The sequence below is a fragment of the Poecilia reticulata genome, chromosome 7, assembly GCF_904066995.2.
Source record: "Poecilia reticulata chromosome 7, P_reticulata-male-v2, whole genome shotgun sequence".
Lineage (NCBI taxonomy): Eukaryota > Metazoa > Chordata > Actinopteri > Cyprinodontiformes > Poeciliidae > Poecilia > Poecilia reticulata.
This window is the reverse complement of record NC_088836.1, coordinates 9,493,188-9,516,041: the sequence shown is the minus strand read 5'-3', so window position 1 is coordinate 9,516,041 and position 22,854 is coordinate 9,493,188. Positions and strand designations below refer to the sequence as shown.

At 40.1% G+C, this 22,854-nt stretch overlaps 1 protein-coding gene across 4 annotated transcripts in view; it reads left to right on the top strand.

Moving 5' to 3' along the window:
• Positions 1-1,052: 1,052 nt before the first annotated feature.
• Positions 1,053-22,854, top strand: part of bsna (bassoon presynaptic cytomatrix protein a) — a 132,597-nt gene continuing 110,795 nt past the window's right edge. For all 4 annotated transcript variants that reach the window (XM_081608808.1, XM_081608807.1, XM_081608806.1 and 1 more), the window contains exon 1: positions 1,053-1,731. In XM_081608808.1, coding sequence (XP_081464934.1) covers positions 1,553-1,731 — 179 coding nt within the window. In that variant the 5' untranslated portion in view covers positions 1,053-1,552. The remainder of the gene's footprint in view (positions 1,732-22,854) is intronic.

Sequence of the window (22,854 nt, the reverse complement as noted above, 5' to 3'; positions counted from 1 at the left end):
GCTATTTAACCTCTCTTCTGACATTATATAGTTGATCTAATCAAGGCTTTAAGATTAGTCTGCCAATATTTTCCATGGTTAAGGCCAAGTCCATCCCAGAAGGTAAACGTTGGCCTGCTTTAGTCATGATTAAACCAGTTCTGATGTAAGTCTTAGCTCGTTCCCCTCTTTACAAACCCAACCGCGTCCCAGTTTTAGCTATTTCAATGTTGACACAAGATGAAATCCAAGAATTTGAAGGATTGCTATGAATGAAAACCAACCAAATTAAACAAATTCTGCCATTTCTGAGAAGACTTGTCAAATTTTCATTCTAACTCATGCCAGTTCCTTGATGATGACTAAAAAAATGTGTGTGCTACATCTGCAACTTAGTAATTGATCCAAGTATGTGCTCAACGTTGAAAGGTCACAATCAAACATTTTAAACATGACTGACGCTGTACAACTATTTAAATCTGATACGAGAACAATTCCAAAAAGGTCATTAATATCACAAAGTTATGACAATCACTAGATGAGTGGAAGTAACCTTCAAACTGGAAACATGACAGATCAATAAAGATAAAAAGAAAATACAGTTACTGAAAGGGGCAACAACAGGAAACAGCAGACTCTCAATAGATGAACCGTGAACTTAATCCTGCAGGCAACAGCAAAGAAAGGCTGTTCTGCATTATTGTAGAATGTTTTTCTCCTTATTTATGTCTCCAAAGATGATATAGAACAATGAAAGATGTATTTCTCATCACTTATTAAAAATAACTTTTACAAAAACCCCAAACGCCTCCAGCAGAAACGCCGCCTGGTTCAGATAAGGGCGGAGATCCAGATAAATAAAAAGCTCCGAGCAGGTGTGTAACACCATGTACTCTCTTCACCCACGTGACGCTTCAGTGCAGTGGACGCCTCTGCGCGTTCGCGTCGCCATCGTGTCTTTCCCTGGGAAAAGACTGACGAGCACGCGCAGCAAGAAGTCGCGCCCGCGAGTTAGTAGTAGTGTTATGATCCATGGTCTGTTTCGTCATTTCACTTTGTGTCAGGCTCATAAACTGCATTTGCTTGTTTGAGACTTACATCAGTTCGTAACAGTTAAGGTCTAAAATGGTTTTGGGGAGAATAATTGATGCTCACCAATTATCTCAACTGATATCTTCCCGGATTTTGCCGCATTTAAGCTTATTTATTTTTTATTTCAGCAAGATTTTTTTCTTCATTCTGGAGTAATCATCAGCAGTGATTTCGCTGTTCCTCGCCTTCTGGCCGCCGTGGCCGTGCGGCACGCTCCCGCCCCTTCGTCAGGATTGAGACTGGTGCTGAAGCTGACGAGAATGAGGATGCGGACGATGATGGCGGTGATGGAGGAGCAGCGCTGACTTTAGTCGCTGTTTTCTCTTCCCCCCCCTTTTTTTCCCCTATTGACATTTTTTTAATATGGTCATTTAAATCAGGGCGTCATAGAAACAAAAATAATAATAATAAAAAGCAGAAACGCTGTCGATTTGACCCAGCCTGCCTTCACCTCCCTCCAATCTCCTGAGCTCGGACAGAGATGGGGAACGAAGCGAGCATGGAGGGCGGCGGGGAGCCGGGAGCCGCAGGGATGATGGGGTCTGCTATGCCCGGTGGACCCGGAACAGGACCGGGGCCAGGACAGCATATGAAGCCGGTCAACGGGGCAGCTGCCGGGGGAGGAATGGGAGTCGGAGGCCCTGGCATGGGGATGGCAAGGTAGGAGCAGCAGGACTGGCGTTGCTTGGGGTGGTTGGAGTGCAGGGTGGCACTGTGTGTAGCGTTTTATCTAGCACGGAAATGCTTCACAGAAAACGGACGAAAGCATGACATTTGATTTGGAGACGGTGTCGGGATTAACGAGATGTTACGCAGACACCCCCTTTCGCTCGCGTAAGATTTGGGAGAAGAAACGATGGTGCGTTCTTATCGGGAGAGGGCTGAAATGAAAAACCAGAGCGCTGTCCCCGGTGCTGAAACGCTACAAGCAGCACCACTGAGTCAAAACTGTGTATTTCAGCACGCATTTCTGTCTACAGAATGGGGTTAATTCCGCATGGGAAGGTGGCTTACAACCACCATGTTGGTTAACAGAAAGCCTGCACGGGTGCTGCTTTGGATACGGATTGAAATGATTTGATTCCGCGGTGTCATGTGCTGTAATAGTATTTCCTCCCTCCTTGGCTCAGCAGCGTAGTGCGTTGCACTAGCAGTTATTTTTGAAGACCGTGCCATTATAACTACGTATCATTATTATGGGGTCATTTTAAAAGCTTGATTGTAACCATGTCATTAATTAAAGTGACAGGCGCTTCGTTTTTTTTATGCTGAAGATGGGATGCAGCTGGATGCTCGAAGCGCCTTCATACCCTCACGTGTTTCCGCATGGATGAGGGGGTTTAGTGTGAATGCGTGAGTGTGTGCGTGTGTGTGTGTGTGTGCTTATGTGCAAGTGCGTGCCTCTGCTTTTTTTTTAGTCATGTAGGCGTACATTTGATTTGCAGAGCTAGCATCTTATGAAAATGTCAGTGTTTATTGACCTAGAGTGATATCAAGTCTGACAAAAAGAAAAAAAAAAAAGACAATGGCTATTCCCATACCGTACCGTACTGTACGGTATCTGTGGTATGTGCCATACATAGCACACCATACTGTAATCTACTGTACCATCCCATAAACCATTTGTCAGACCAAACCTTGACACTGATCACAGAATCTTAAGAACCTATTCTCTTACGTGCAAATTTCCAAAACATGTGGAGCATGTTTATATTTCAGTCCGTACAACTAGAATGTGTAACGACTTAAAAAAAAAAAAAAAAAGCTGCAAGCCAATGCATCACTTATCCCTGTTACAAAATGCTTTGTCAACACTTGCCTATAGCTGTTAACGGGCTATAAAAGAACAGTTTCAGTCCGAAGCATCTAAAGCTTTACAACATAAGCCATATGCCATGCAAAGCTTAGTCTTTCAGTCTCTTGCTCCCAGGTTATATGGGACCTACACACCAGTCAGCCATGGCATGGCGTTCCACTTGCCTAAGGTAGAACTGCACGTTTTTTGGGGGATCAATCAACCAAAACAAGAATAAGCACGTGAAAGTGAGATGATTGTTGTTGTTGTTGTGTGTCTAAGCCCCACAGATTGTGAGCAGAGTTTCAGGGGATGTTCAACCTGATTCTCAAAGACGCCATTGGATTCATTCAGATGTGAATTTCAACAGTTTGTCAAAGACTGCAGCTCGTCAAGCCATTTCTAACCAGTCATTGTGGTTGAAATCAACCGTAAAGTATATAAAGTGTGCAGGTATTCTCTGCCAGACATTGCGTTATGACTAATATAAAAATTAGAATGTTTCATTTTACATTAAATGATAAAAGTTTTCCCCAGACACCATATTACAAACAAATTTAATTGCAAACTAATACTTAATACGCCAGTTAAACCAAAAACACCACACTCGCTTGAGTACAAACAGAAACAAAGCTAATAAAAGTCTTTACTTACAATAAGTAACTTCAGGAGAATATTTGATGTAGAAATGCAAATAAATTTGCATTTTAAATGTCACCAGTGACATCAGATGACAGGGACGTCTCTCCTAGGGGTAACACCTGAAAGAGACTGAGCAAAATGTAACATGCTGTTGCACAGAGCAGAATTACTTATCTTCCACTCCTCATTCATATGCTGTCTCTGCACACAGAAACCCAGAAACCCAATCAGGATGGAGTTTTTTGCAGGATTTCTGCAGGAATGGGGCTGCAGCTGGTCAACATGCACCAGCACCAGTACGTGCAAACTGTATTCAAGACGCACCCCTGGATTCATTCATTCATTCGTTCATTCGACCATAGGAGGGAATCACAGAGATGCTAGTGCTTATCCATTATTATTACATAACACAGAAACTTGTGAAGCAGATGACAGCTTCAGCTATCTGCTTATAACCAACGACAGTATGAAGCCGGCTCCGGTTCTAGTTATTATCCTGGTTGGCAGGATTCCCTGTCCTCATCAGTCTTGTGATTTTTTTTTAAAAGTTTTGGTCTTTTTTTTTTCATACCTGGCACTTGCATTTTAACTCATTCTGAGTTATAAAAAAAAATAAGATGATAGCTTTCATAGCATGCTGCTCCTCACATTAACTATTTATACCAGCATAATGAGAGGCCATGTGAACAGATTGAATCACGTGGAGAGCGTGTTTGCTCACCACCCGCCCATTTCTCTCTCTGGTTCTCACACACACTCAGCCGCCCTCCTCCGAACTGCTCTGCCTCCCTGCCTGCTCACATCAATCCTGCTCACTCTCTCTCTCTCTCTTTCTCTCACTCTCTCTCTTTTTCTCTCTCTCTCTCCTGAATACGTACATGCATTGGTTCTTTCCTCTTCCAGTGTGTGTTTGTCTTTTTGTGTCCCACTCTGTGTAATTAGTTCAGCCTTTGAATGGATATTCTTGCAACCTTCCATATATTTTTTTTGTAAATGTCTGGCTAGATGATATTTTTTATAATCTAGCCTTGTTGTTTTCCGAATTTCTATATCTTAATTTTCATTTCCTTGTTAAACCAGATCATTTATAATACAAATCAGGAGTTAGTTATTATGTGACAGTGATGAAAGCTAGCATATGTTTGCATATGTCATTAAAATAGGCAAAACAGCAGCGTGTTTATATATTTCTGTTATTTTTCCACACTGAAAATCTCGATGAAGATCCACTCTGTTTAGAAATAATAAAGTTAATGTTGATGCTTAAAATGCGATATTTGATAATATCACCTTTTATTTTGTGTCTCGCAAAAGTAGACACAACCCTTTAACTTTTTCGTACTTTGTTGCGATAAAATCACAAATGTTTGTTTTTATTTATTAGTTATATTATACATGATGTGATAGATCATGGAAGGAGAATAAACAACATTATTTTGAATTACAAGAATTAGATGTGCTCAAAAAATCCTTTACAAATGATCTGGAAAACACAGTGTTTTTATGCCATTTTCCACTGTCGTTAAGTATTTTAGGGTATGTCAATCATCTTTTTTCACACAAAAAACTGGACGTTTGTTTACAAAAGGTGAAAAATGCCAAGGCTGTGAATATTTTCCTCAACTGTTTACACTGATTCCAACATTAAATCACCTGTCTCATGTTTGTAGGACTGTGTCTTTAAGGATAACAGTAACATGCATTATCCAAACGAGAGTAGGGTAACATTTCTTCTTTTCCCAGTCCAGTTATCTTACTGAGAACAGCCCAAAACGTCACACTCTCTCTCTCTCACCACATAAAATCTTCTTTTCCCTTCCTCCCTGCCCTCTTTTCAAACACTGACTTGCAGCCAACAAATGGCTTTGTTTGAGCAATAGGATACAAGCTCTCTCCTGTAAAGGACGGGTGTGTAAAGATAAGAAAAGAGCGAGGGAGAAGAGGGGGAAGCAGGGAGAGAGTTGAATAAGGTGAAAGGGTCGAGAGAAACGAGAGAGAGGAAGATGGTGGAAGCAGATGGAGATAAGAGCCACAGTGATACAAGCAGGAGAGGGAGTCTGATGCGATAATAATATATCAGAAGATAAACCGATCTCTTTTGCTTTTGTCTGGAATCGTGTGAAACTGTGAAATTGTAAAATATTTAATTAAAAAACAGATTTGATTTGAACGTTATTTTAAGCATGTCTTCCTGTTTGTCGGCTTGGATTTGATTTGAAATTACGAGGTCCGTCAAAGCTATGTTTGTTTTTCAGCTGTTGGATATATTTGTGAGCTATTGCTTTATACAGTCACGTGTGTGTGTTTTTAAAATTTCTTCTTTGACTTTTTCTTTGGATTTTAACGTATAAAATCAAACATGATACATAAGTAAAGAAAATCTGAATTTGGTTGTAATGCTTGACCAAAATTTAGCTTGAATTGTTTGTTGTTTGTAACTCAATGTAATGAGTCGCAATGATTTGAGTTGAATGTGCTCTGGATTTCATCAAATGTAAATGGATAGAATTAGATAGTAGCAAAAAATAACTAGATTATAGCAACTTCCACTGGCAAAATAGCACGATAAAAACATAAAAGCTTGAAATTATAAATAGTAAATAGTGAATATGTAATAAAGATATAAAAATATAGGCCAAAAAAACAACAGAAAAATCTTAGAAAATAAAAGGAAATAAAGGCAAGAGGAATTTTAATGTGTTGAAGAAATCATAAGTGCTCTGGCTGGACACTGTTACGTTTTAACCATTAGGAAACAAAACAACAATTTAGATTCAGAACAATTATAAAATGTGAAAAAATATAATTTTTCCTGAATATACTGCTTGAATAAGCCAAGCCCACTGAAGTAGAATAAACATTGTGAAAAATGTGCAACAATGAAAAGCATTTCAGAAGCAGGCAGGAAGGATTCAGTCCTAAACAATCTATTAAAAAAGAAATAAAAGAATATGAATAACACTGGATTTCTGTTTAACAGCAAGCAGGACTGAATTAAACACAATCGGTCAAAACTGGCTGCTGCCAACATGGCGACAGACAGGAGCTTGGTCTTTTCAATAGAGTCAATTTGTGTGCCGTTTATACTGAAGTTGCTGAGTTTCGTTTTTGTTTTTCTTCCTCTTCTTCTTCTGGATTTAAATTGTTTGGCCATGGAAATTTTTTTTTTCACATTTTCACTTCCAGTGAAAAGACTCTGCTGAGAGAGGAGGTGATCAAACACGGTGGCACATGTAGACCACGACTTATTTCTGAAACAGTTTAACATTTTTAAACAAGAAAAAAAAGAAAAAGAAAAAAAAGCATGCGTAAAGATTCAAAACGACATGTGGAGTCAATGAAAAGGAGACGAAGGGTTGATCTTTCCAGATGGTTCAAAGAAACGAAGGGGAAGAGAAACAGACAGGAATAATCTACAGCACATATGGTGCAGGCAGCACTCTTGCTCTTGCATCATGAATTTGTTACTTACTGGCTCAACTTAAATGAATGCTAATCATCTGATAGAGAACAGACTCAAGTGTGTATGCATGTGAGAACATGAATGTGTGTGTGTGTTTTAGGTGGGATTTCTTAACTGTTTTTGCGCCGCTGTGACTCACCTACTGAATCAGATCAACGACAGAAATAAAGTGCTTCAGTGTTTCTTTTCTTTTGTGCATTTTCGACACGCTGCGCACACTCGTGACTAATTTTCACCTTCCAGAGGAGAGGACGTGTGAGAGCCTTTTCCTGTTAAAATATTACTCGTCTACCACTCGTGAGGCAGCAACATCCTGTCAGAGTGATTTTCACAGGGAATCAACTGCAATTGCTACTGAGGTGTGCTGCTGCTGACATTTCTGCTCAGGGCGACATGATTTTTATTTTTTTTCCTCACATCGGCAGAACAACAAGCACTGCTATGATTCAGTTTCCAGACTGCTGAATTGACTGATTACAGGCCGTCCCTGTGGCCCTGTGCGGCCGAGATAGAAACTTAAGCTGTTTCATGCTAAACGCACGCAGGCTGCTGCTTCACTCTGAACATTTGGATGAGTGCAGCTGAGCTTTGTGGTTGATCTAACTGCATTTTGTTCTTTTCTTTTTTTGTTTCAACTCTTTAAAGTAGCTTAACAAGCTTGATTCAGAGAAACACACCACAGTGGGACATTGTGCTAAAAATTCAGATTGACAGCGTTGTAACCTTTTACTTCCCAAGAATTCCCTTGGCAGGATTTTTTTTTTATTGCAATGAAATGTGTTGCTTCATATGTTGCCAGCTGTGTGGTTTATTAGAGCATCCGCCATCTGCCGCAAACACAAAGGATTTCAGAGTCTAACTGTCCACTTCATTACATTCAAGATGTTAGGTAAGAAGGCTAATATAATCTCTGTGTTTGCACGGTTTCATCTGATCCGGTTTTAATTAAACTGGGTCTTTGTATTGCAGGGGAAATTGTACTGTTTACTCAGGGTTCATCACAGGGGAGGGACCCCTGTGAATTATTCAAGCATAAGAAGCTCCTAATCTGAACAAATGAAACACAGACAAATTTGCAAACTTACTTCTGTATGCACAATTTCTTAAAAACATGATTTTGACGTACTTCGGTAGCTGCAAATAGGATTTCTAGGGCTTATTGCACCATATTTTGTTTTGAAATTGTTGACTTTCTTTTTGACCAACCTGTGCAATGTGCTGAAATAGTCAGGTGCAAGGAGAGGAAAGTAAATTAGAGAAAAACCTGCGAAAACTCAACCAAAATTTTAGGCCTTGAGGAACAACTGATCGAGACCCTTTTGCATAAAATTGTTTATCGCCTAAACTCAAAAGTAAAATGTTTTGTTTCATAAACATAAAGTGATTGTGAATGCATTTGACAGAGGGTCTGTACCAAAACGAGAGCAAGAGTCTGTTTCTATAAAAAAAAAAAAAAAACCTCCAAGGCATTCGATCAACAGACAGAGGCTCTCTGTCTTCTCCCCCGATCTCGATCTTAATCAGGCGGCCACATAGCCTCCAAATACTGAACGTGGTCGGGTGGCTGCACCTGGAGATAAGACAGCAATAACTACAGCATCACACCCAGAAACTGTATTACTTTTCAGCAGTGAAAAGATGCTGTCTCCTGGGCTATAAGTGAAGCCCAGTAATGGGCTCAGCAGATATGATCCAGTTATCAGAACCAGGCTAAGGAGTGGAATATGCAGAATCACAGAGACGGCACTTGCGGAGAGCTGGGTGAGTGTTTTTTTTTTAAACTGAAGAAACAAAAACATTATTCCTTGCTCTACAGGTGATTTACATCCCAAAAGGGAGGAAGTGAATTTAAAATCAATGAGAGAAATAGTTTTTTTAAAAGCTGAGAAAAGTGAACTTCAGTCAGTAATTAAAACTCCTAAATAAGGGAAGATTAGAGACATCAATATCAGTAAGCTGTTCCTCTCACACGGACTTAGAAGCTAGAAAAAAAAAAACTTTTAGATGTGTGAGATTATTTCAATGTGAGGTCAGTGGGTTGGATTGATGAAAAGTAGATTGGCGATGTTGCAAATGCTTAGAGAGCAACACTGATGAGAAAATCAACAAATACTTAATAAAATTGTAGAGGGACGTCGTAACTTTGGAATCCTGCATCATATGCAAACAGCAACAAGCCAACAAGAGAGGGATGTGCTTTCAAATGTACAGATCTCTGTGGCATCACCTACTTAATGTTATGCAGTTAAATAATTAGGAATTATCCTAACACAGAGGTGCAGAGCAATGGGACAACATCTGTTTTTTAAAAGCTATCATTGTATTTTTGCATCATCGTAAAAATACAAAACCAAAAACTAACTTAAAGTGACACAATCTCTCATCTTAAATCAGCTAACTGAGTTAGCTGATTTAAGATGGAAATACAATTGTCGGCACACAGAAGGTGGCTGTCAGTGTTTGAAACGTTGCTGTTTCATTTATTTCCAGGTTGAAACTTGGAGCAGCGTTTAAGCAGCAGCACAGAAAGTTGTCGATAGAAGAGAACCTTCTGCTGTTGCCGTGTTTCTTAAGAGTGCTGCGTCTCCTTCTAAGGGCTCAGCAGGGATTTGTAACAGACACCGGCACAGTTTGGCCTGACCTCATGTCGTGAGCAGAGTACATTTGTGCTTTAACCCGGTCACCCAGCATTACAAGTTTGCACAACATTGTCAGGTTAGGGCATTCCTGTACAGCAGTACAAATCTGCAGTCTACTGCAAAGTGAAATAAAGTTTTCAAAGGATAGGTCTTTTATTTGCCGTTTAGCAAACATATTCTTTATTTTTATTTATTTTTTCACATTTTGTCACATTGCAACCACAAATTTGGCATGTATTTTATTGTAGAAGGATTTAAAATGCTGTTGTAAACTGAAAAGTGTGGTGTGCTTTTCTATGCAACCTATTTTACTCTTGGTTCAGATGTGACAGTTTAATTAAAATTGACCTCTTTTGCCTTATCTGTGTGTCTTTGTTCCATTTTCCCCTGGACTTCATCAAATGCAACAGAGCTTAATACTCAAGATAATGTCGCATTAAAGTGTGAAATAAAATAAAAAAATCTTAGTATTTATTCATTTTCGTATAAAATAATATTTAAAGGTAAAGTTGCAGCACACTGACGCAAAACATAAACTATTAGGTACTGTTTACACAAAATAGCTTTTTAGTTTTTTTTGTTGTTTTTAAAAAGAAGTATTAAAAATGTCGGATAATAGATGGAAGATTGCTTGAGTTACTATGGTAACGGCCGCTGGTAATAGTTTTTCATAATTGGTTTCAGAATTCAACATGAATACACAGGAACCCCTTTTATCAAATTATGTATTATTACATCTCTATGACTCACCCACAGTAATTATTCTGGTTTAAAAAATAGCCCACCCAGAACCACTCTGCAATGTCAACAAAAGTCTCAGTGCAATTTATTTATTTCTCTTCAAAAAAGGAGTTTGTAACAAAAACATGTAAATTATTTATTTATTTATTTATTTATAGATTTTTTTTTACATATTTCTTAAAACTGTCATCATGTCGTATCAGTGATTAATATGAGACAGACAAGCTGTGAAAAGATCGACCTCCTCCTCCCTGAGGTTGTGCAAACCTTGTACATACTGTCATGATTTCAGCCCTTCAGCTCCACCTTGAGTGTGCTGATTACTCATTACCCTCACCTGCACTGTGCTGCTCCCTATTTAAACAGCTGCTCGTCACCAGCTCAGTGTGAGATCGTCTGTTATCACAGTCACAGCTTTCAAGTCTTGCTCCATGTTCTATGAGTCTCCTGGTTTCCTGGTCCTGCCTGTTTTTTGACCACAGATTTTGTCCTTTTCCCTTTGCTGTTTGAAGAATTCTGACCTCCTGTTGCTGAACCCTGCCTGCCTCTGACCCTGCCTCCAGTTTTCTGTCTATTGGATTTACATTGCCTGAGAAGCTCCAGTGCATGACCCTGGATTGTGTCAACGACTAAGTCTCTGGTTTGTGGATTTTGTCCCTGTCATCTGGTTGCCCCCTGAGCCCCCGTGGCCCCCACTGCCCATTCACCCTACCAACCCCAAGGTGGCTTCCCAACTCCTGTGGTTTCTCCATTCCTGACTCATCAGTGTGACCACACCCTGTGGAGCCCCCTCTTCACCCTTATTTAGTAATAAACTTTTGTTTACTGAACTCTTGTCTTGGCTGCGTTTTGGGTTCTGGCTGATTTTGCTTGTACTTTACAGTACGATCTTGCGAGAATGAACCCACAGCCTAATCCTGATTGGTGTTCTAAGGTGGAGGGTGCCATTATTGGCCTAGAAAGTAATGTCCAGGTGCTTTTACAGGGACTTTCGTCTTTAAGGGCTTCTAAAGCCCAAGCTAGGCCCTCCATTACACTGCCACGTCCTCTTGCTGTCACTCCCTCAGTGAATGCTAACAACAAACCTAAGATTCCCCCCCCCGCCCCCCCCCCCGGAGCGTTTTGATGGGGATCCCGAACAGAACATTTATCAGCGCGTCGCTGTCTCAGAGTCTGGAGAAGGGCCAGAGCTACTCTGCAAGACTTCTGCTGTTTATGCCCGGAATGCCTATTGCCACAGATCCCTGACCCCCAGATACCTGGTCGGTCAGAAGGTGGGGTTATCCACTAACGATATGCCCATCAAGGTAGAGAACCGCAAGTTGGCACCCTGTTTTGTGGGCCCATTTCCTGTTACTTGTTAACCCAGTAGCTGTGTGTCTCAGACTGCCGCCTTCATTGCGTGTACACCCCACCTTCCACGTCTCCAAGGTCAAACCAGTGATGTCGTCCAGATTTTGCCCTCCGGCCAGACCCCTCCTCCCCCCCCCCCCGACTCATTGATGGGGCGCCTGCCTTTACTGTTAGGCGGTTGCTACGTTCCCGATGTTGGGGCCGTGGCATCCAATATCTTGTGGACTGGAAGGGCTATGGTCCTGAGGAAAGGTCCTGGGTACCTTCTCGCCTGGTCCTGGATAAGGGACTCATCTGCGACTTCCACCGCCGGCATCTGGAGCAGCGGGGCGTTGTGAGCCGCCCCTTGAGGAGGAGGTGATGTCATGATTTCAGCCCTTCAGCTCCACCTTGAGTGTGCTGATTACTCATTACCCTCACCTGCACTGTGCTGCTCCCTATTTAAACCGCTGCTCGTCACCAGCTCAGTGTGAGATCGTCTGTTACAGTCACAGCTTTCAAGTCTTGCTCCATGTTCTATGAGTCTCCTGGTTTTCTGATCCTGCCTGTTTTTTGACCACAGATTTTGTCCTTTTCCCTTTGCTGTTTGAAGAATTCTGACCTCCTGTTGCTGAACCCTGCCTGCCTCTGACCCTGCCTCCAGTTTTCTGTCTATTGGATTTACATTGCCTGAGAAGCTCCAGTGCATGACCCTGGATTGTGTCAACGACTAAGTCTCTGGTTTGTGGATTTTGTCCCTGTCATCTGGTTGCCCCCTGAGCCCCCGTGGCCCCCACTGCCCATTCACCCTACCAACCCCAAGGTGGCTTCCCAACTCCTGTGGTTCCTCCATTCCTGACTCATCAGTGTGACCACACCCTGTGGAGCCCCCTCTTCACCCTTATTTAGTAATAAACTTTTGTTTACTGAACTCTTGTCTTGGCTGCGTTTTGGGTTCTGGCTGATTTTGCTTGTACATTACACATACACCAAAATGCTTGCAGCTATAACTAAACAAAATGACTTTCCACAAAGTAATGACTCACTGGGACTAAGTTTGAAAATTTAATAGCAGAAAATCAATATTTTACATTGGATTCAAAGTTTTTTTTATTTTATTTCATTTTATTTCCACTTCAGAAAAATGCACTAGTTTGAGACGCTGTATCAGAGGAAATCACAGTAACACACATTGAAGTTGTTGATGGAATAAAAAGACAAAATGTGGACAAGTTAAATTATTTTGTGAGGCACTGCAGATCTTCTTTTTTGAGTTTTTTTTCATGTCAGCGCTATTTTCCATGTATGCCATTGCTCATCTTCTGTTTCGTTCAGCTGAGAATACAATTCTTGGGGCTTTTTTGTTGTTGTGGTGTGTGTATGTGTGTGTGTGTGTGTGTGTGCGTGCTTGCGTGCGTGTGTGTGTGTGTGTGTGCGTGTGCGTGTGTGTGTGTGTGTGTGTGTTTGTCAGTAAATATGTTGCTGTGCTCTGCCACTTTCCCGCTTCTGCACCTGCGAGGGTTGTGCTGTGTTTCTCATTATGTTGTCACCACCTGACAGCAAATGTATTGATACCGTAGCGGCGTTCGGCGTACGTGGATCCTCACACGCTCTCAGGGCGTTTCTACGTCGTAGTCCCATTAGCGTTATCGCCTTCACACTGCAAAGTCTGATAAATGATTGGCTTTTCTTTCTCAATAACTTTGCACCCTTTCTCTGCCTGTTTCCTTTTTCGAGCACTAAACTGATTTATTGTTCCGTCCTTCGGTCTTTACTCGGGTTTGTTCAAGGATGGAAGGTAGAAAAAAGGATGCAGAGAGAAAAGAGAGAGAAAAAGAGATCAGGATTCCACAGATTTCTATTTGTCTTCCTGAAACGGCCTGGGTGTAATATCCAGGAACACGTTCTCTTATTTAAAACTGACACTGACCATGTTTGCGCCCTGACAACAGCGAGTATGGCAGTTTCCTCTGAATAGCACGGCTTCATTTTCATCACGGTTTTAGCTCCTGCTTTCATTTGGACTCAGCGTGGAGGGTCGGCACAGAGGCACACACTGAAATGTAGTGTCACTGTCGTTGGCGTAAAGGTAAAAACTATAGGAGTTTTGAATGTCGCCCACATTGGATGACTCGTCTGAAAGCAGTTTTTCGGCTGCTTTTAAAGAGCTGCAGCTTATTTTTTGTACCAAATTTGATTAGTTGTCACCATTACGGGCATTTAAACTGGGCATAAATGGTAAATAGACAAAACCTATATGGCGCTTTTCTAGCCATCCAAGCCACTCAATGAGTTTCAACCAACCACATTCACATATGCAGAGACATCCGTACACCAATATCCAGAGCAGCTTTCAACTTGAAGCTGAATGCCTTGCCCAAGGGAACGTCAAACTCACTTCTTTCTAATTGCAGGACGACTGCTTCTCCTGCTCAGCCAGAGTTGTCGATGCAGCACTCTTACACAGACAACACATCTGATTCAAATGAAGAGCAACGTTTCATCCTCTCAAGGTTCAGTCCTTGTACAAAAGCATATTGTGCTGTCTGAGTGAACACGGAACATGTTGCTTTGGAATCGGTGCCGTTTTGTTTCGCCTGCTTTGCCAAAGCAGCGAAACGAGCAACACCCCTTCACATTGAGGCGCAACACCTCCGTGATTATGAAGATCTCCTTCAGCGGTCCGCCCACCTGCTCCTTATTCTGTACGATGGTCCTGCGTGACACGTAATGAGCGGCATAAAGGGAGGAGAGGAGGAGAGCGATGGAGAGGGAGGTAAATCCAGCAGGACATATTGTGGCTCAGCAGTTCTGTTGTGTTGTGGCCCTGCCAAGGACAGGCTGCATATTCTCGCCATCACACCGCAACCTCATAAAAACCTTCTCGCTGCTATTGATTTTGTGTATTGAGAAGTGACGGAGTCCTCCGCGCGCCTGCTGATTTTTAAGACCATCGAGCGTCTGCAGTCAAAATCCAGGGCTGTGTTTCAGACGGACCGATAAATCGAAGTTGGACAGATTCTTACAGCAAGAAGTGCAAACAGTTACACATTGATGGTGAGGATGGTTCTTACGTTGCTGCTTAGCTCAAACAATCAACTGATAAATTTTGTGTTTCGTGGCACTGATGTTAGGAAAGATTTTATAAATTACTTTCCGCAGTACTAGCATGCATGCTTCCTGGACAGACAGCCAGTCCATCACAGGGCAACAGAGAGACACACAACCACAGACTGACATCTAATGGCAATTTAGACAGACCAGTTCACCAAACAGTCATGCTGTTGGGCTGTGGGAAGACGAGTACCCAGAGAAAACCCACAGACATGCAGGGAGAACATGAAAACTCCATGCAGACAGACGCCAGACCGGGATTCAAACCCAGGACTTTTCTTATTGCAAAGTAACAGAGCTGCGGTACAGTTCCGATGCACTTTGATAAATAAACATTTAAATATATCCGTATAGAACAAACAACTTTAATGATTTCAAGTCTCAAGAAAACTTGAAATATATAATAAAGTGCTTCATTACTTTTCAAAAATGAGCAACCACAGATCTGAGAAATGTGTTGATTGGCAGCTTCTGATGTACATTTCAGCATGTTGAGTGACACAGAGTGCAGCAACATAATGGAGAATCTTAACTAGGCTGAGATTAAATTTTGAAATTGTTTTAACCCTTCCATGCATGAACTATGATCCTTTGTGTCTGGATTTTTTTTCCAAAATGTTTTATTTTATTTTCTTATTAAGGCATAAAAAATGGTAGGAAAATTTAAATTTTTTTTATTTTACTTTATTTTTTTAGGTGATCAATTGTAATTTTCTCCAAATACAAAGTTGTTATTTGAAAAAGACATCAGTAGCATTGTTTTTTATTATTTTTACCTGCTAGAGTCATCTGCAGTAGAAGGAGGGATGCTTTTTTTGTCTGTCGGCCATATTGGATTTAACAAAAATTATTTCTTGCGTTTGCAGTGGATGGCCAGTAGTTGATGGTGTATTTTATGATGCATTATTGTCCACTTCAGTAGTCTGTGTGCATTTATAACATAAAAATCCACAAAAAGCACAAGAAAATGACTTTTAGGCAGCTGTCTACTATAGTGACCACTGTGCATGAAAGGGTTAAATTTAAAAATAAAGTGAGAATGTACTGAGAACCAAATATCTCATGGGTTCAGTCTCTATTTCAAGGTGTAAGACGCGCCAACAGTGAGAACAAATAACAACGGAGGTGTGCATTTTGAGTTATTAGCGTCCTAATTAAAGATCGTAGCCGATCCTGAATTATTAATGGCTCATTTTAAAAGCCTACTGAGTTTAAAATTGAGTTAACAAGCGTCTCGTTTAAAACTTCACCAGAGCCCAGGCCTGCAGCGTGGAACGACTGCAGGCGCTGCAGTCGACTTGTTATGGCAACAAGTCGGTTTCTACCAGCCTGACTTGTTGCCATAACTGTAACAGTTTTTAGGGCTTTAACTGATATTTGATCTTTACCCTTTCTTTTTCTTAATAAATGATTACATGTAATCTCCTGTGCACAAAACCACACATCACAGATTGCCGTATTTATTTAAAAAGGACAAAGCAACAATTGAAAGCCCGTATATAGGAGCATAAAAGTCCAGTGATGGTGTACTGGCTGGTGTATTGCGGTCTTTACATGTGTCTACACTTCATTACACATGAATCAAACTGGGTCATCAACAATGCTTTGCAGAACTGGACGACCTGCTGAGCAGGCAATTTCACCGTTTGGATCAGGTGTGAGGGAGCAAGCTGCATTTAGAACGGGGTTCTGCAGCTCCGGTCTTCAAGGGCCGGCGTCCTGCAGCTTTTATATGTGTCTCTGGTTCAGCACACCTGAATAGAAAGACTAAATTACCTCCTCAGTATGGAGCCAAGTTCGCCCAAGGTCCTGCTAATGATCAGATTATTGAAGTTGAAGTAGAGATGCATCTAAAAGCGGAGAGTCCCTTAGATGCAGCATGATGACACCTCCTCAGCTGCACACATTTGGAGGTGGGGTGCATGTTTTTTATACACGTACTGAATCTGAAGGATCATCAGGTAAACCAAAATGGTTTTTACAAGCTTTTATCTCTTGGTGTCTCATAACAACAAAGCTTTGAGAGAAAAAACATGCAATCATGCATGTAGAAACTAATATTTCTTTTGGAGTTTTTGTAAAGTTTTATCTGAGGTTTGACACTCATTTTGGTGTAAAAGTGCTCATTCAGTTCCATCTGATAAATCTGATTTGATTCATTTTAAGGTTGTCTTCATCTCGATGCACATTGCAGGAACTAAAGGCGATATTTTCTGATATATTTTACTGGCATGACTCTCTGTGGAGGTTTTTTTTTTTTTTTTTAAAGCAAGTGCTACATCCACTGATTGAGAAATTTCTTCCAGATGCCTCATGGTAACATTTGACCGCCCAGACCTGCACTAATCCACATTACAAACACAAGATTGAGTTAACGTGTGACCTCCTAGGGCAATAGAAACATTTAGAATCTGTTCAAATTGCAATGTTCAGCTATTAAAAACCTATTTTCCATGATGGATTTTCTTGCTGCTCAAATTTACACACTGAATAAACTGCAAGAGAGAAATCAGTTTATCAGAGAGAAATCAGTAAAAAAAAAAAAAAGACACCAGAAAAATAATGTGGGGCCAAATCCTATAAAAGATGTGTCAGAGTGGCAACAGCTTGTTTTGCCGCATTTTGAGCAATTTATGTCAGTAAATAGAAATTGTTGCTACTAAGGTGTTCTCTATTTATAACCTTCTGCCCCACTTACTGGCCATTTGGAGCCTGAGAAGCACAAATTAATCCTTTTATTACACACACAGCATGAAATAGCCTGCTGCTGTGGCTGCTGCTGCTGGAGCAAAAAGGGCTGCTGGTTGAGGGAAACGATATTTGCAAACCAGGAAGTAGCAACTCACTGACACGTAAAAAAGAAAAAAAAAGAAAAAAGATCTTACGAGGGAGTTAAAAATTAACCCTAAATTAAATTGTACAAATGTTTTCTTAATGTAAAAAAAAGAACATGTTTTCATTTCATATAGCTTGTCAATACACTGGTCAGTGACTTTTCCTGAGAATGAATAAGAAAGCAGTCCAGTGCTAACTTATTGCCATTCTTTGATTTATGTGTCAAATTCTTCTTCTATAAAATTAAAGAGAAAAATAGTTGTGGATGTTTCTGTTCCTCTGATTTTTACTTTTTCACAAATACGTGTTTTTAATGGACAAAGTTTGGTCAAATTTGATTGGCCGCAGTTCAGCTTGTTTGAGTCCATGTTGAATCAAACTTTTGGTATTTTTTCCCACTCGGTCCTTTATTTGTCTGTTGGAATTATTTTTTTGCTCTTCCCATTTGCTTATTTACACGCAGCACAAAGCGGGCTTTGTTTTGGTAGTTTTAATGAGAGTAATTATGAAGCGAGTTTTATTTAGGGCCAAACAAGCCGCTCTGTAAACAAGGATCATGGCGACGGAGAAGGAGGACAAAAACTAAGCGAGGATGGAGAAACAACAAAGGGACAGCTTTTAGACATGTAATGAATGAATGATTGAATGAATGAATGGATGAGAGTCAGTAGAAATCATGTCAATTGTGTCTCTGTCTTTTGTTTGTTTACAGTGGTTAAAAAAATGATTAAAATTGATCACTTAAACCTATAAATGTTTTGCTGAATGTATTTGTTGACTCACTGAAAGAGCAGAGAAAAGCATATTCAAAGTTTGCTTGTCTAAATCACAAGACTGTCAAACCTTCTACAGCCTTACTTTTTGAGAAGTTATTCATTCTTGAATACCTAAAAAAATGATTTACGTACTCAAAATTCTCTTCTTTTTTTTTTTTGCTGTAAAGACTAACAAATCTGAGTTATTACCTCTTTTATTCTTTTTGCACACCTAAAATGTGAATGGAACGGGGGATTTTCTCCTCTTCAGGTCAAAATATTACATGAGGTAAAAATGTGTCTCTGTAAGCATGAGTCATAACATCACAACAAATGAAACAAACAAAAACAACAACCACGCCTTTTTCTCAACACACTTCATCATGACACTCCCTGTCTGTGTTAATGGTAATAGTTCAGGTGGTGCAATGCTTCATCTGATACACAGCACCACAGCTTTCTTTTTCTGTTTTTTTTTTCTTTTGGTTTTCATACCCACCAATAACTACATAATTGGAATTGATCTCTTTGCTACAGATCAGTTCCTTGGGAGAGAGTCAAGTCTTTTTATATTCTGAGACAATTTAATGAGTATCAACAGTAGAAATCCACACTGGTGTGCTGCTGAAACTGATTATGAATGCATAGCGAACAGAAAAAGCAAGATGGACAAAAACATGTTCAATTTTCGTGTTTATATATCTACAAACGTTTGAGGAGGGGAGATTATTTCTACTGAGACTGGCTTCAAAGTCTGCTTTAGTCCGTCAAACGTCTCGTTGAATATCCTAAACCTTTTTTTTTCTTCTCATGTAAGCCTCGACTTCATCGTGTGTTTTCTTTTTAACCAATTCACCAGCAGCTTCTATTTGGCAGAATCAGCCTGTTTTCGTTTCAGAGTCAAACAGAAAGAGCAGTCGTACAACGACTTCAAGACTGTTGCCCATTTAACCAGCAGACTCTGAAACAGGCTTTCTTTTTTCATCAGACACTTTAGGTGTAGTGTTGCTACTTAACCCCTGCAGAGCTGTAGTTGCCCTCTTAGCTGTAAGTGAGCCAGCGAGTTAATAACTCAGTGGGACGCTCATTCAGTCGGCCGGTCAGTTACTCGATGCGCTGAATAATTTGTCTCCAAACAACCATCTTCAGGCTGGACAACAAGCACTTTGTGGGCTTGTTAACTAGCAGGTTTTATAACACTCGCTCAGCCAATGGTCATTCTCAGAGTGAGGCCTATTGATTCAAGCTTAGAAATCCAATTTATGCCCCAGTTTCCTCTTTTTTTTTTGCATGTGTTACTTACAGTCTGTCAGCGGTTGTGCAACCTGTATGAACAGGGTTCACTCCATTTTTAACCCCAAGGAGAGGAACAAACACCTGTCTGTGTGTGTGTGTGCGTGTGCGTGTGTGTGTGTGTGTGCGTGTGTGTGTGTTTGGTTGAAAAGGAGCAATCTATTACACACTACTGGTGGTGAGAGCGTCTCCAACTACTGTGAGATTGTTCTCGAGCAGGGACATCTAGACGTGTGTAAGTGTTGCTGTCATTTTATCACCTTTATTTGTGAAACAGAGAAAGCTTCTCACAGTTCTCTTTGAATTCACATCTTTGTGCACCCACAGTTCTTCTGTTTTCCGAGCACCGTTTATATAAGTTTTGTTGAAATTAGCGCATTTTTGGCCATTTCGGTGTAAACGTTGAGTAGATAAAAGTCAACAAAATTTTCCCTTTAGCATGATCATATTGTAAACGATATTTGAAAAAGGCTTAGAACATAGTTAGGAATCTCACATTTGATCAACAATAAAGCAACAGACCAAGAAACAGTTTCACAAGCCGTGCAAAAAAAAAGAAAAATTAAATAGATGATTGGTGAAAAAACCTTTTGAACTATAGTCAATGAATTAGCATCAGTCTTTTTGTAATCTGAATATAGCCAAGGCGGTGTATATTTGCCACAAATACTGGTTGATCCTATTAGCTTTCTTTTACTTGCCACCTAGTGGTTTTGATGTGAACTGCATTACCTTAATGAAGGAGGAAGTGGCAGCAGACCACGTGGTTTCCAGCCTATAACATTCGGAAATTGTTTGAATCTGAGGTATGTTGAGTAGAGGATTTCTAGCTTACTAGTGTCTTCTGCTATTAGAATAGACAAATGAACAATTATTTTAAAATATCTGTAATTTTTGTCTTCAAACTGGCAGAATCCTGATATATGCTTGTCTGTCTACTAAAGTGAGCTAAAGACAGACTCTCCAGGACATAACTGATAAAAAAAAAAAAACATTGCCTGTTCAAAAACATATTTTGGCACCAATAAAATAAGCTACAGAGTTAAAAAATAAATATTTGTTTTATTCCTCATGTGCCTAATGTAGCTAATTAGCTTTCAAGTCATCAAGCTTCTTTCTTTAGGATTTGTATGACTTCAAAAATTGCAAATAAATTATAATATATATTTTTAGGGGTTAGGAATCGGCTGCACTTCTTGCTGACAGTGTCACTGCCACAGTTCCAGACATTATGCCAGCAAAGAAAATTTGCTGGCATAATTTTGCCAGCAAATGAAAACCTAGCCTAGAGTGACTAGGCTAGGTCCTTTTGGGGCTGAAGTAATAGCAATATTACTCAGATGACTTGAAGAAACTGTTAAATATAAAGAGAACAGTGTCTAAAAATATGGCTGTCAGAATTTTGAAGCACCTTGCAGTAGTGTTACATTCTGTGTTACACCACCATGTCATTTTTTTTTCTTTGTTATGCATAAACTGTTGATGATGCAGGTGAATTAGAGACTAGAATGACTGGAGTATCAGTTTAACGCTGCCACCTGAGAAGTCTATTGCCATTGACATACAAAATAAAAACCTTTATCATGTGCAATACACTTAGTCAACATGTATGTACTCATAAGCATGTGTTCATCCAGTCTCTGTCTTCCTTTCTGCGTGTATACCCAGCAGACATAGCGCCCATAGTAACTGCAATTAGTAGGTTGCGCCTTTGTTGTGAATCATCTGACAGAGTAGTACGGAGGAGAAAAGAGCATCGACTGCCAAGTCCATCAGTTGTTTGGTTGAGGAACAGACAGAAATGGCCCTGCTTGTGGACTTCACTAATATTAGTGCAAAGTTGTTGATGTAAAGAGATCTGAGAATGAGGACTGTGGGTCACCAGGGATGTGAATCAGAAACAAAGTAAGAAAAACAACAGGTAAGAGCTTCCGGTAAGCTTCTGAGAGAAATCGTTAGGTTTAACATCTAACAGTTAACGTTTGTTTAGTGAAAGTGGATAAAAGAAAATATATCTACTATCTAAACTACTTTTTACACTGAAAAAGCCCTTCCCTCTTCATGCACTTCTTTTGTTTATTTGTTTTTGTTGCTACCCATCTGTGCCACCCATCTGGATTTACAACTGCTTTTAGCTGTAGCTACAATCCAGTAGCTTGTCATGTGAATGAACCCTTTGAGATTTCAAGAGGATATAAAAAATGGGCTTTATAAATAAATTTGACTATTATTATATTTCCCAGTGTGGTTTGCTAGTGGCCCAAAACCTTAGAAATTATTATGGAGGCCCTTCCAGACTTGAATATTGTTGTTTCTTATTTTTTTTAAATTTCTTTAGACTGAACCATATGAGATATTTTAGCTTACTTCCTGCATCCAGATGGTGAGTTTGGAGTTTGAGTCCAAAAAATGTTAATCACAGTTAAATGATGACAAGGAAGACATTCAGATTTTGACTCAGAGCCATGGTGGTTTGGATTATTTTTTTCTTAAATTAACTAATCTTTTCAAAGATAGATTTTGTGTTTGCTCAGGTTATCTTTGTGTTTAAAAAAAAAAATAATACTGCAACATGCAGTTAAAGTTACTTTCTCCTGCCTGGAAAACACATCAGCCCTCCCAAGTCTTTATGGGCCTCATAAGATTTCTGAGAGGCAGTCATTTTATTTTATTTTATTTTCTCTTCATGAAGTAGAAATATAATTTTCCTTTTGGGTGAGCTAAACAATTTTTACTGTATGTGCGTGCAACTTAGACACTGGGTGAATATTCACGCTGGTGTGACGGGAGAGAAGAGGAGAAAAGGACAGGAAAATAATGGGAGGTAAGGTGGAGAGAAAGGAGGGAGGGGAAGAGGCAGATGGAAATAAATGGGCCGTACAAAAGCAATTCTGTCAACAGCCCTGAGTGGGAAGAAATGCAGGGAGAGGAGGAGAAAATAGATGTTTGGTTTGGGCACACCAATAACCTAAATGGACTTGTTCTGCTGCAAGTACAGCAGTGGAATAAGGAACTTATCCATCTTGGAGGAGAAAGACCTGGAAAATCCCAGTTGAACCAGTTTCCTATGGAAGCAGTTTTGTGTCAAACAAGAAAACAGTTTTGTTTTTTTTTTGTTTCATTTGACTGTTTTACTGTTTCTTGAGTAGATTAGTTTACCCAACAGTTTGAACT